Source organism: Panthera leo, chromosome C1 (genome assembly GCF_018350215.1).
Source record: "Panthera leo isolate Ple1 chromosome C1, P.leo_Ple1_pat1.1, whole genome shotgun sequence".
In the NCBI taxonomy this organism is placed as follows: domain Eukaryota; kingdom Metazoa; phylum Chordata; class Mammalia; order Carnivora; family Felidae; genus Panthera; species Panthera leo.
In genome coordinates, this window is record NC_056686.1 from 164,815,713 (window position 1) to 164,828,484 (window position 12,772).

At 41.3% G+C, this 12,772-nt stretch overlaps 1 protein-coding gene across 8 annotated transcripts in view; it reads right to left on the minus strand.

Annotated features, from left to right (window-relative positions):
• The window catches only part of PDE11A (phosphodiesterase 11A), a 411,234-nt gene that overhangs the window by 46,149 nt on the left and 352,313 nt on the right, over window positions 1-12,772 (minus strand). For all 8 annotated transcript variants that reach the window (XM_042949239.1, XM_042949237.1, XM_042949238.1 and 5 more), the window contains one exon: window positions 1,224-1,301. In XM_042949239.1, coding sequence (XP_042805173.1) covers window positions 1,224-1,301 — 78 coding nt within the window. The remainder of the gene's footprint in view (window positions 1-1,223; window positions 1,302-12,772) is intronic.

A 12,772-nucleotide genomic window follows, 5' to 3' on the forward strand; every position in this document is an offset into this window, starting at 1 on the left:
ATCAAGTGTGCAATTGAAGGGAAGAAGGGGGCTATGACTGGACTTTGAGAAGAAGGCAGATTTCAGGGATGAATTTTTTTTTTCCCCCTGAGGAGTTAGAAGAATATCTTTAGGCCTAGAATGATCATGATGGAAAAACAGATTCTGAAAATGCAAGCAATTAAATGCAATGTAGATGAGTATAATCGATATAGCAAGTTCAGGAGTCGGGGGGGGGGGGCAGGCAGGAGGAGGCAGAGGGAACAGAGTTAGGACACAAGGGAAGAGCTAGTTTAGGACACAAGGAAGGGTCCCCCTCCTTCTCTGTACAGGAAGAAGAAAAAGGTCTGTAAAGATAGCAGAAAGAAATATCACTGTGGGAGGGGAGAAGGCCTCTGGAAAGTATGAAGAGTGGTCCTGGGCAGAGGGAGGGGCAGGCAGCCCTGTGTTCTGAAGCTGGAGGGGGCTGGGGGCAGGGCTTGCATGGCAGGTATGGGGCAGCCACGATAGGGGTGGTGCTCTGGGTGATTCTAGCAGTTGTGGAGCAGATACAGCGAGCCCACAGTCCTGGCCTCACAAAATTTTCCAGAAATACCAGCTTGGCACAGGAATAAGACAGCAGAAGTCTCGGGGTGAGTGAGGTAGGGACAGTGGAGGGACAGGATATGAGAAAAAGAGAAGTAGTGCCTAGCTGTCTGGATGGCTACAGTCAGGGGATTCAAATGTGCCACGTAAGGATAGTGGTTTGCTGCTGTCTTTTCTAAACAATTAGGAAGAAGTCCAGTGAAAAGTGTAGAACAGACTCCTTATTTCTGCCACCAACACGGTTCCAACTGGTTTTCTGTGTATAACATCTGTTGTCTCTAAAGAAAAACAAAAGTTCATTTGCCATTTTGTTTTCGGTAGTGATGTTTTCTAAGGTTCAAAAATCCTCTCTCTCCTCAACTTACATACTCTGCTTCCCCAGGAAAAACAGGAAGTCACAGCTTGCTGAAACTGAATCAATTTGAGCACCATTTTCTAATTCTGAAGGCAAATTTATGGTGAGGGGGCAAAAATATAATGAATTAGAAGATGGAAAGACACCCTACCTTTTCTCTAATTATTCAACTACTCTCTGAATGTTTTGAATGTAAGCTAAGATTTGTTGCTTTAAAAATCACTGTGTGCCCTTAGCACTGTCAGAAAAGCATGACTAAATCTTCAGATAATGAAAAAACACATAAACAAGAGCTGCTTCTTACCGAAATATATCACGATGGTTTTTGATGTTCCAATCATATTCTCCTTTACTGACAAGTTCAAAGAATTCAGTTCTCCTCCTGCACAAAATCAAATGAAGGAAGAAAGAAAAAAATCTGGAATGAAATTTCTCAGTCTGCGGGGTGACATAAACACATTTATGGGAAAATATAAGATCACCTGAACCAAGTAACTTAATATTTGAAATCATGAGGCTAAAGCACTATCAAAATAAATCACTTTTTAAAAAATGTTGAGGCTTCAAGAAAAAGCCACAATCATTTCTGAATGCATTTACAACACAGGAAATCATTGAGTCATAAAACAGAAAACAATGTGGCCCGGCATTTAGGATTACTTGCTGTGAAGTCCTTGTGACACTTACCCGAAGTCAGAGGAGGGAGGCAAGGACAAATAAAAAGCGGGAACAATTTTGGAATACCCTTTTATCATTCAACGTGGAACTGAGCTGTATGAGGATCTCAGATAAGATAAACTCCCTGGTAGTAAATTCAGGGCAAATACTTTTTTTCTAGGGTAGAAAATAACTATTTCAGCATTTCAGTGCTTAAATACATAGTCTGTGGAGTCAGAAATACCTGTGTTTAAACAGTGGCTCAGTCACCTACTTACTGTGCAAATTGGTAAGTTACTTAAACCCTCTGAGCCTCAATTTCCAAATCTCTAACATGGGAATCATATTTGTTAACTCACAGGGTTATTGTGAGGGTTAAATGCAAAGCAGTTAGCATAGTGTCTGCACGTTCTAAGTGCTGGATGCACACACACACACACACACACACACACACACATAAGGATACACATTTGGAGTTATATAGATACAGAAAAGACAAGAACAGGATATTCTCAAGTTGTGAAAATAAGGGTGATTTATTTTTATTTTCACAACTTTCCTTTAATCTAGTTATAGAACTTTTCTTTTTTATAGTGAAAAAGGAAAAAAAGGAAGACATTAACATTTTGATTCCTTAAGAATAATTTCCCAAGGTTTCACCTTCTTGGCACTTTCTCCTGAAATACTGTCTAAAAGATCCTGACACACAGCTTCCCAGAGTCCATCCCATGTGGAGGTACTCCACATAAAGGGATTCCCTGGCCAACTGGGTTGGAGAAATGCTGCCTATAATCTGCTTCCCTTGGAGATTCACCACCCAGAGCTTTTGAAAGCTCTGAGAAATACTGACAGAAAATCCTGTTGGGGCACCCCAACTGACTGTTGGCTCAGTTGATTAAGCATCAGACTTCGGCTCAGGTCATGATCTCACCGTTTGTGAGTTTGAGCCCTGCATCAGGCTCTGTGCTGGTAGCTCAGAGCCTGGAGCCTGCTTCAGATTCTGTGTCTCCCTCTTTCTCTGCCTCTCTTCCATTCGCTCTCTCTCTCTCTCTCTCGAAATTAAAAATAAACATTAAAAAAATAATAATAATAAAAAAAGAAAATCCTGTTTAAGCTTCCTTGACCACAGAATTCTATCGTACTGACGTTTCAAGAAGTACACTTTGGAAAATACAACCATGTCTTTCATGGTAGAAATCAGAGTAGGATCTTAGACATTTAGCACTGACCCATTATATTCTGGGGACAAAGAACATAATGCTGGGTGCAGTTGGTTCCTTGTTTCTGATGTGGGGTGCCTATCACCAGCTGCCCAACCGTATAGACTTCTTGTCATCTGGTCAGACTTAACTACTCAATTTACCCGAAAGGAGGCAGGTCAGGAAGACAAACATGTGGCTCTCTTATTTGAGACACACAGACAGGTCTTCGATTTACCCCTTCAAGTGGATACAGGTCAGGGCCACACCACAGTGTAGGATAATCTCCACAACAACCTCATAGCAATGGTCAGAGATGGCATTGCACAGTGATATGGAAGGGCCCGGCCACTCCCCTCCCCTTTGGGTGTTCAGTGTGGGTCTATCTATTCTTTGTATAACTTCACCATCTTCTTCATTTGCCTGCTCCCTTCTCTATGGCCACAGTCATGCCACAGTCTGTTCAGTGACAGACTATACACTGAAAGAGAAAGGGAGGTGGTAGAATGCAAACAACCCAAGTCTGGACTCACACTGACCTGGGTCTAACGCTGACTGTCACTTACTAGCTGTGTGGCCCAGGGCAAGTGATTCCACATTGCTGAGCCTCAGTTTCCAGCTTTGTGATGAGAATTTGAGATGAGGTGTGTTAAGCATTTGACTCTAGTAGATACCCAATACCTGACGGCTGTGGTTAATATGTAAATAATATTAATAGTATTACTGACAATAATAAAATACAATGGACTAATCGTACTACATGAAACTGAAGAGGTCAGCTAGTTCTCTTTTCTCACTGAATGAGTCTTCCTTTGAATTATTGTGGAGCAGAAAGTTTGGTTCAACCACTATTTCTTGAACACCTGCTCTGTGCCAACTCTTAAGGCTTTAGAGACACAAGACATAGATGGAATCTTTAGACATCTCTGAATTCAGCAGGGGCAATCAACAAATAAATAGGAACTCCCCTTCTAATGTGATACCAATACTACTAATGATGCTGGGACTAGAGTGAGGTAAGAGAGGCACTCACTTTGGGCGCAAAATTTAAGTGGGTGCCCAAAAGCTCAGTTATCAAGCTAAACAATATTTTAATACAATATTTAAAACAACATAAATGCAGGAAAAATCCATGATGAATAAAGTATTAGGATTTTAAATTTTTTAACATTTATTTATTATTGAGATACAGAGAGAGACAGAGCATGAGCAGGGAAGGGGCCGAGAGACGGGGAGACACAGAATCCGAAGCAGGCTCCAAGCTCTGAGCTGTCAGCACAGAGCCCAACGCGGGGCTCGAACTCACAAACCGCGAAATCATGACCTGAGCTGAAGTCGGACACTTAACGACGGAACCACCCAGGCGCCCCTAAAGTATCAGGATTTTAAATAGGCTCTGACACTGCATGTGCATGACCTGCTCCAACTCCTGGTCCCCCCCCCCAACCCCCACAGCATGAGGTTAACATTTATTGGGCCCTTACTACTATGGTCACTTACTGCCCACATGACTGACCTCAAGTAGGTTACTTAGCCTCTCTGGGTTTCAGTTTTCTTATTAGTAGGAGGAATAGTAACGGGATCTGTCTTGTAGGGTTGGTATAAGGATTAGATAAAATGATTTATGTAAAACACTTAGTAGAGAGCCTGGCACATAGTAGATACCCAATAAGGATTAGCTAGTTATTAAGCTCGAAAGGGTTGAGCTAACTGGTCCAAGGTTGCACAACTGGTGAGTGGCACTGCTGGGATACAAAAGCAACCTGTTGAAATATCAGTTTCCCTGAGTGACAAGGGTGTCCTGGGGCACAGAGGAAGGCACTGAGCTTTGCTTGGAGGGTTGTGGAAAATCATGAAAGTCTTTCTGAAAGAGCTTGCCTATCATCATCCCTGTTGTCATGTGTACCTGATGTCACTTCAATCCTCTGAGTTATCTTAAGAAATCACTAGAAGGCAGACTCTGTGAGGACTAAGGGCCTGGCCTCTTTTCTTCACTCCTGGATCCCCGGTGTCTACGACAATGCCCGATGTGTAGGAGTAAGTAGCTCAATAAATATTTGTTGAAGTGATGAATGAATGAAAATGATTCCCTCAGAAACCTATTCATTTTATAAAATAACTCTCCAGCCACTGGTTTCACCTCGATTCTAATGGTATAGGACTATTCACAGTTGCCATTTGGAGAGATTGAGATAAGAGAGCAACATAAAATCGATCCAAGGAAAGCTCTGTTAGATTCTTGAGGACTAGATTCCTACCAGACCAAGAGGCCAACAAAACACGTTGTGGGAAATTTAAGAGCATCATTCCAATCTGATGTCTGACCCTCCTGCCACTGATACTGTTTTATCTGCTGAGAGTATGCTCAGTATATGATACACAACATCTCTGATGCAAAATGGAGACATATTACCTAGGCGGCTAACTCAATGCAGAAAAGAATTTTTTAAAAATGCAAATCTGTGACAGCGCAACTGAACAAAACTGTAAGGGTAAATTTCCTAGCTATGGAAACCGTAATAGCCAGAGTTGCTGGTGTGAAAGCCTTAAATCAACTGAACCCAAAATAGGTTATAGGCTTCACATCACATTATAACAAAATTAGATTCCATTGCATCAGGACAAAAGGGATTATCCACGATCCCTGGGGGATGGTGGGTAGAGGAGAGGTGGGAAGAATCTTTCTGTAGGGCAAGGAAAAATGTGGCATACTAATTTTATTTTTCCTCCACTGCCTAAAGTATGGCTATTTCTTGATTATTTATTCTGGCCTCCCAAGGTTTGACTATGACCTCAGAAGGTAATAGGACTTTCTGCACACCATAGTTTTGTCAAGTTTAGTCACTGGTGGAACCATGTATATCATACATCTGGTAATATGTTTGGTTACACAAATAGTCATATGCTTTAAATTTGAAAACAAAATACATCTAGAAAATTTTTAAGTTTCTGAAAATTAACTAGTTTGAAAGATCAGGAGATCGGTTAAATCATTTTCCTAAGGCTGCAAAAAGGATTTTGAAGTAATGATATGCAAAGATGACATGACAAGTTTATTATTCATGCTTAAAATGTTTTAAGAGGTATGAAAATTGCACACCAGAGATAGAAAATGTATCCATCTCTCCACCATCCGGCCCCAAAATAAAGATTTCCCCGTCCCGTCGAGGCCCCTGAGCATCTCTGTACTCTTGCTTTTGCCTCCCTCCCTCCTGCCACAAGATGGCTATTTTCTAAATTTTGTATGAATCATCTTCACATACATCCTTATGATTTTACTCGGTAAACTATGCAAAGTATTGCTCTGTGTATTTTAAAACTGTATAAATGGTATCATTGTAGTCTATGTATTCTTCAGCAACTTGCTTTTCTTGATCAATGTTTGTGACATTCATCCATGTTGTTATGTAGAGTTTTAGGCCATTCCTTTTTACTGCTATGTGGTTATTCCATGTATTATTAAACCACTATTTATTTATGTATTTCCTGATGATGAAGGTTTAGATTGTTTCCTTTTTTTTTTTTTTTTGCTATTACATAGTCCATATACTGCTGCTATGAACATCCTTATACATGTCTCCTTGTGAATTTGTGTGCATTTTCTCTCTCTCTGCCTCTATGTGTGCACACACACACAAGCATGCATATATACACTTGCTGGGTCATAGAGTGGCTTTGTTTTCTATATGTGAGTTTTCACTATAATTATAGACTGTTAGAGGTATACAGGTACCTTTGAGAAACATGTGCTGTTTCTCTCATGTTATACGTGAGCAAACGATAAGGTGAAGGAAGGTGATTCTGGTGAAGGAAGGTGATTTTTCCAGGGTCCCATGGCAGTTATGGGCAGGTCTAGGTAGATTCTAGGCCCCTAGCCTCCCAGTTCTGGCCTCTGAGATCATCTTTGTAAACTGGGTGACGCATGAGCCCTGCGGACCAGATAGTCTTGCATGCTGAGACAGCCCTCATGAGATGTAATGGCCTTGCAGCCTGCTGTGCCAAGGAAGTGCCAAATACCAAGCACCAAGCCAGGCACCAGACAGAGATCCTTCCATCATCAACAAGGGGATGCTCCACAGAAAAGTTGCAAATGGCCCAGGCCAAGTTGGTGGTTCACACTCCAGGTGGGGTGTATTTCTGACCTTCTCCTTAGCGATGATCATTACAAAGCAACAATGTGAAATCCACTGACTGTGCTTTTGAGAAATGAATTTGCCCACACAGCTGCTCCTTTCAGCATCTATATGTGTGTGAGTATATAGATTATACAGACTCAGCAGCATGAGCATACGTGAAACTGTTAGAAATATGAGCACTTTTAAAAACATAGGACTCCTAAAACGAACATTTGAAAATCTACAAAGTTATATAATACTCCCTGGATCCAGACTCTTCTGTCATGAGGAGCGATATCATTAACTTCTCAAGCAGATCATTGGGAACCTTGGTTTTCAAGGACAATGGCAAATACCTCAGCTAGTGAAAAGCAACTTACTGGAAAATCTCATTTATAATCAGATATGTTTTTATTAGGCTTTTATCCTGCTCTCTTGACATATGCTCCACTTAGAAAAATAGCGGTCTTTAAAAAAGCATCATTTGAACAGAACTGCTAAAATTACCCTCAAAAATAATTCTAAAGATCGGTTACCGGTCACCCATCACTACACTGAAAATCTTTCTGGTTTGTAATTTATCTGCAAGACACCTTTTATTTATAAAGTGAGAAATCACCATTTCTGTGTATATGTTAATCAAATAACTTTGGGGTAAGTTTATATATCTGTACATGTATATATGTACACATATTCTTCATCTATCTATTCATCTCACTGTTCTGAATCTACTAAAAGTGCATGAAAGTTAGGAAGGTTTTACTCCCAAAATGGCAAATCGTCATTGTGATCTTCTGTAATTCCAGCCCCAGAATTATCAGGCAGGGGTGGCAAGAGTGTGGGGGCCTGGTGGGTGGGGGGGGGGGTGCAGGGGGGAAGAGATTTGTTCCTTCAGTGTTCTTTAAAAACTTTTTTAAATGTTTATTTATTTTTGAGACACAGAGCATGAGCGAGGAAAGGACAGAGACAGACAGAGACACAGAATCTGAAACAGGCTCCAGGCTCTGAGCTCTCAGCACAGAGCCCAATGTGGGGCTCGAAATCGTGAACCGGGAGATCATGACCTGAGCTGATGTTGGTCGCTGAACTGACTGAGCCACCCAGGCACCCCTCCTTCAGTGTTCTTAATATTCACTCAACAGGCAAATCATATGTCTACAGTTGATTGCTAAATGTAGACTCTGGAGAGATTTCTGGAATTTGGGTGTTAAAGCACCAGAGAGGAATAGAAAATTAATATTCAGATGTTAACTCTAGTAATTATGACTGATGGACAAAAGTCATATATTCAATTTTGAAGCTGCATTGTCTCCCGGCTTTAGACTAGCACTGATAACACACAGGCCAGCTAAGAACCTGAGTGAAATTGTTTGTCTGATGCTGTGCTTCTGTTGCCATGAATAAAACTGGCAAAATGCAGGAAATAGACTAGAATGACTGAATGGTGAGAAGTGCAGAAGATGAGATAACATAGGTCCTAACAGTCGGTTGAGTCCAAGCAGAATTGCCAGGCCACGAGGTGGTTTAGGTGTTGCTGGATGGCACCTGCCCTAGTTGCTCCTGTATTTCTTTGGCTATAGCACTCCTCACGCTGCGGCATTACTGTTTTTCTCTCTTTCCTATGGGCACAGAGCCCCTGGGGTAAGAATTCTGAGGTGTATCCCCAGAAACCAGAACAGTGCCTGGAGAAGTACATAAAGAAGGCAACAATATGTGCTAGTAGATGAATTTCTCATGTTTTATTTAATTGCAATATCTGTGGATGGGGACATGGGGATGAACCTATGTAAAAGTGCTTCAAAATGCATCAAGAGATGCCAAAATATTTCTTTCATCAACCTGCTGTGGTGCCTGTTCTAACAGTAGAATAATTTCAGTGGGTCAGTTCACTAGGCTCTGTTCAAGTGTAAGAATAGGTTAAGACTTATAAGTCATTACACCTTACTGTGCGTTCATTTACCTTTTTTCTTTCCAACATGGTGGCTAAGTTGAGTGCAGGCAACTGTGGAAGTTGAAAACACCAAACATAGTGGGCTCTTAATAAACATGTGTTAAATGATGAATGAGTGAATATTCCTGTCTGCATAGTAGCAGAAACATTTGTTCAGTTCCTATTGTATTTAAAAAATGAACTGTTGTAGATATTAATCTAATTTTAAAAGGATGGTCAAACTAGAACTCCTCTAACAATCTAAGATAATTTACTACATTTTGCTGTCATTATCAAATGCTTTTGAAAAATGTTACTTATTGCCTCCCTCTGGAAAGACAAAGACAGAGATACCATTAGATTGGGCATTTTCCATAATTGCTGATGAATGCTTGTAGAGCACAAAGGGATGGGGAGATTTTTCAATTTGAAGATCAGTCTGATTAATTTAGAGAGCCAACTGGAAAAGCACTGAGCATCCAAATGGATTTATAAAATCTGAATTGTTGGATAATTCTTGGTTTAAATAGTGGTTGAGGCAATGTGGCACGGAGATATGAGCGCAGACAACTTGATGACTTTGGGCAAATTACTTACCCTCTCTAAGCCCACGCACCCTTATCTATAAGATGCAGATAATAATATCCACTTAGGAGGTTGATACGAGAATTCAGTATCAAAAAGTTCATATTTTGAGACATCGTTATGTCAGGCAGTGTGTCAGGTTTGGGGGCTCTAAGAGTAAGATGTCTGCATTCACGAGGCTCCCATGTTCGCAGCGATACAGGGAGATACTATAAGGCTGCGAAGGTGCTGGGCACGGAGCAGGCCCTGCTGGATGACAGATAAGAGTGTTATGTGATCAGAGCCTTTTGGGCACGGCTGCCACACTGCTATTGCCGCCCAACAGCAACGCCCTCCATAACCATATTAAAGCTAAAGAAAGAGTTGCCAACTCCTGATGCCCCAGCTTAGCTCAGGTGCAAACAAGGAGCCTCTCAATGAAGTCTCAGCCCCACCAGACAGGCTCCTGTGCAGCTCTAACCTGAAGCCTCTATTCCACTTCCTGGTGTGCTTGTAACCGGCCTCAGGGATGGGCGTACTCAAGATACTGCTGCCCCTAATGTCTGCGTGTTCCCAGGACTGGCCTCAGTTCCAATGGTTCTATAACCGCAGAGAGAATGCCACAGTACTTACAAACAGTTTGGAGTCCAACTTCTTGGTTCAGATCTCAGATTTCCATTTGGCATTGTGAGGAATTTACTGAATCTCCCCAAACATCAGTTTCCTCCTGTGTATTAGGAGGTCAACAATAGTGCCTATTCTAATAGGACTGCTCTAAGTATTAAATGGGAGAATGTGTACATAAAGCTCCTAAGGAAGCACTCAGGAAACATTAGTCATTGTTTTTATTAATAATCATCACTTTTGACTTACATGCAGACAAAAGGAAAGGGCATTTGTGACTTCTCTTTGAAGTTTCAACACTTATAATTTTGGACCTCTTCCTCTGCTCCCCTCCCCTGCCCCAAAGCATCATCTTTTATGGTGAAACTTTTATTAAGTGTTCTGGCTGAGTGATTCTTTTATCAGTTACTTTAAGTCATCAAAGTTATCAAATTTCAATTATTTAAATTTACATTATTTAGATTATTGAAATCTTAATTATTTAAATTACAGAATTATCTTTCAAATAGGTAATCTCCTTTGACCACCACAAGGACCTTAGGGGTGTGATATGCCTGTCCCCATGTTGCTGACAAGAAACCAAGGCAAAGAGAGATTAAGTGACTCCCTCAAAGTCGCATGGCTGGTTACTGATAGGGTACGTCTAGGTCCTGCTTGAGATGCTGAAATTACTATTTAATTATCAAAGCCTTATTTACTGGAGGGACTCAGAAATAGGCATAGAAATCAATTTCTGAAAATCACTCAGCAGAAACTGGAAAATGTTTCAATGAGTTGGAAAATCAGACTGAACAATTAACCCCCAGGCTTGGGTTGTGAAGCCTAGAAATTCACACTAAGGTTTTTTCGTTTGTTTTATTTTTGTTTTTTAAATCTGTGAATTCTGCTTTTATCTGTCACTTATAGTATGGAATCCCAAGAATACCTAAAACCATTAGAAATTAAATTTACAAGTTTTTGTGGTCATTTTTAAAGGGGTTCCACATTTCTAGGAATCTTTTTTTCCTCTTTTTGGCACATGGCAGGAGATCTTGCCTGTAGGAATGGATCATAAACTTCTCTTCGAAAGGTCCAGAAGAGCATCTCCCTGCCTGCACTGGCTCTTTCCAGAGTGCTTTCCCTTTCCTAGGGGAGGAAGGCAGTGAGTCTCTTTTGATTGACCTCAATAGTATCATGACTTTCAATTTGAGTAGCTATGGCAGAAGAACCAGTGATGCCCCAGAGTCTTGGAGAGAAGTTGTGCCAGGCCACCCCACACCCTCTTGTCCCACATTTCTCTAGCCATTGCTGCACCAAGTTCCTGCCCAGGCTCCCTGGTGCATTGCTTACTTTCTGCCGGGGTGCTGCTCACTCCACGTATGGGATGAGGACTGCTGGAGAATCCCCAGCTCTTAGGCGTGCACATCCTGAAAGTCCCAAATCCTAGGAGTTAACACCCATGGAATAACCTTTGCTGATAAAGAATGGAGGTGGGTGGATAATTTTGAGGTGCAGCATCTGAGACTTTTCAGACAGTCCCTGCAGGATCAATTCCAGGTGACCACTGTAACTACCAACAAGGAAACGCGTCCTGGCAATAGCTTTCCTACCTCCCGAGTCACTGTCCCAGAGCCCTGCTCCTATTCCTGACGCCACTTCCAAAACTATGCTACCTGCACGCAAGCCCTTGACTCTAGCTCTGCTTTGGGAGAGGGCACAGGGAACCCATGCTGGTTTGCAAATTAAACTGATTGACATACGCCCGGGAAGGTCAATATTCCATAAAATGTATCTCCAACTCGAATGATGACTATTTCTTGATTCTTCCATTAGAGGAGGAATACAGTGATTGTGGAAAAAGCCCTGAAAGAGGAGTGGTTTTCAGTTTAGCCATTAATTAGTTATGTGACCCAAGCTACACTATTTAACCTTTTGGAGCTCAGTACCTGATCTACAAAATAAAGGAGATGAATTGGATTACATCATTTCTAACATCCCTTCCAGTCCCACCATTGTATATCTGTGAAATAAATGCATCTGGGTGACAGTCTATAGTGACTGCTGTTCTCCTCATTAACCCTAGGGATTGTTTTGGCTAAAAATATGGCAACGCTTTAATGCAACTTTAAACAGGCAAGTGAATCAGCCTCCTGAAGGTCTAGATTAGGGAATGAGCAGCTATTCGGAACCTCAGAAGACAATAATGCTGACAAAAAGAGAACAAGCCGACTTCTTTGGGAGTCAGCAAACAGCAGGGGCTGCAGCGTTAAGATAAGAACAGAGTAATGAGAAAAGGAGTTGCAACCAACTTACTTGGCCGCATCCCAGCGGTCACTCAGTGATTTGACACGTCCCTAACAGGCCTTGATAAATGGACTCCAACTGTGAGATTTTTTTCCCCCTTAGAAGTTACTTGGAAACTTGGCTTGGGAAAATGTTTCTACTTTGAGAAAAATAACACAAAATCCTGAAGTGCCAGAGACAGGAAATAAAAACATTAAAGGGGTATAGGCCTCCATAAATCCTAAATCAAGGAGCATCATTTCAGAAAGAGATCAGCATAGTTAAGTCAATCATGAGGGTCACAAAACATGCAAAATAAATGGGCTATAAAGCAATGAGATTGGATACCACCATTTATAAGACATACAAGGCATTTATGAGATGTAAGACGTTTATAAGACAGATAACATAGGTATTGTTATCTCTATTTTACGTATGAAGAAAAGAGGCTTGGAGAGGTGAATAATTTGTCTGATAACACACAGCCAGGTAGTGGCAGAGC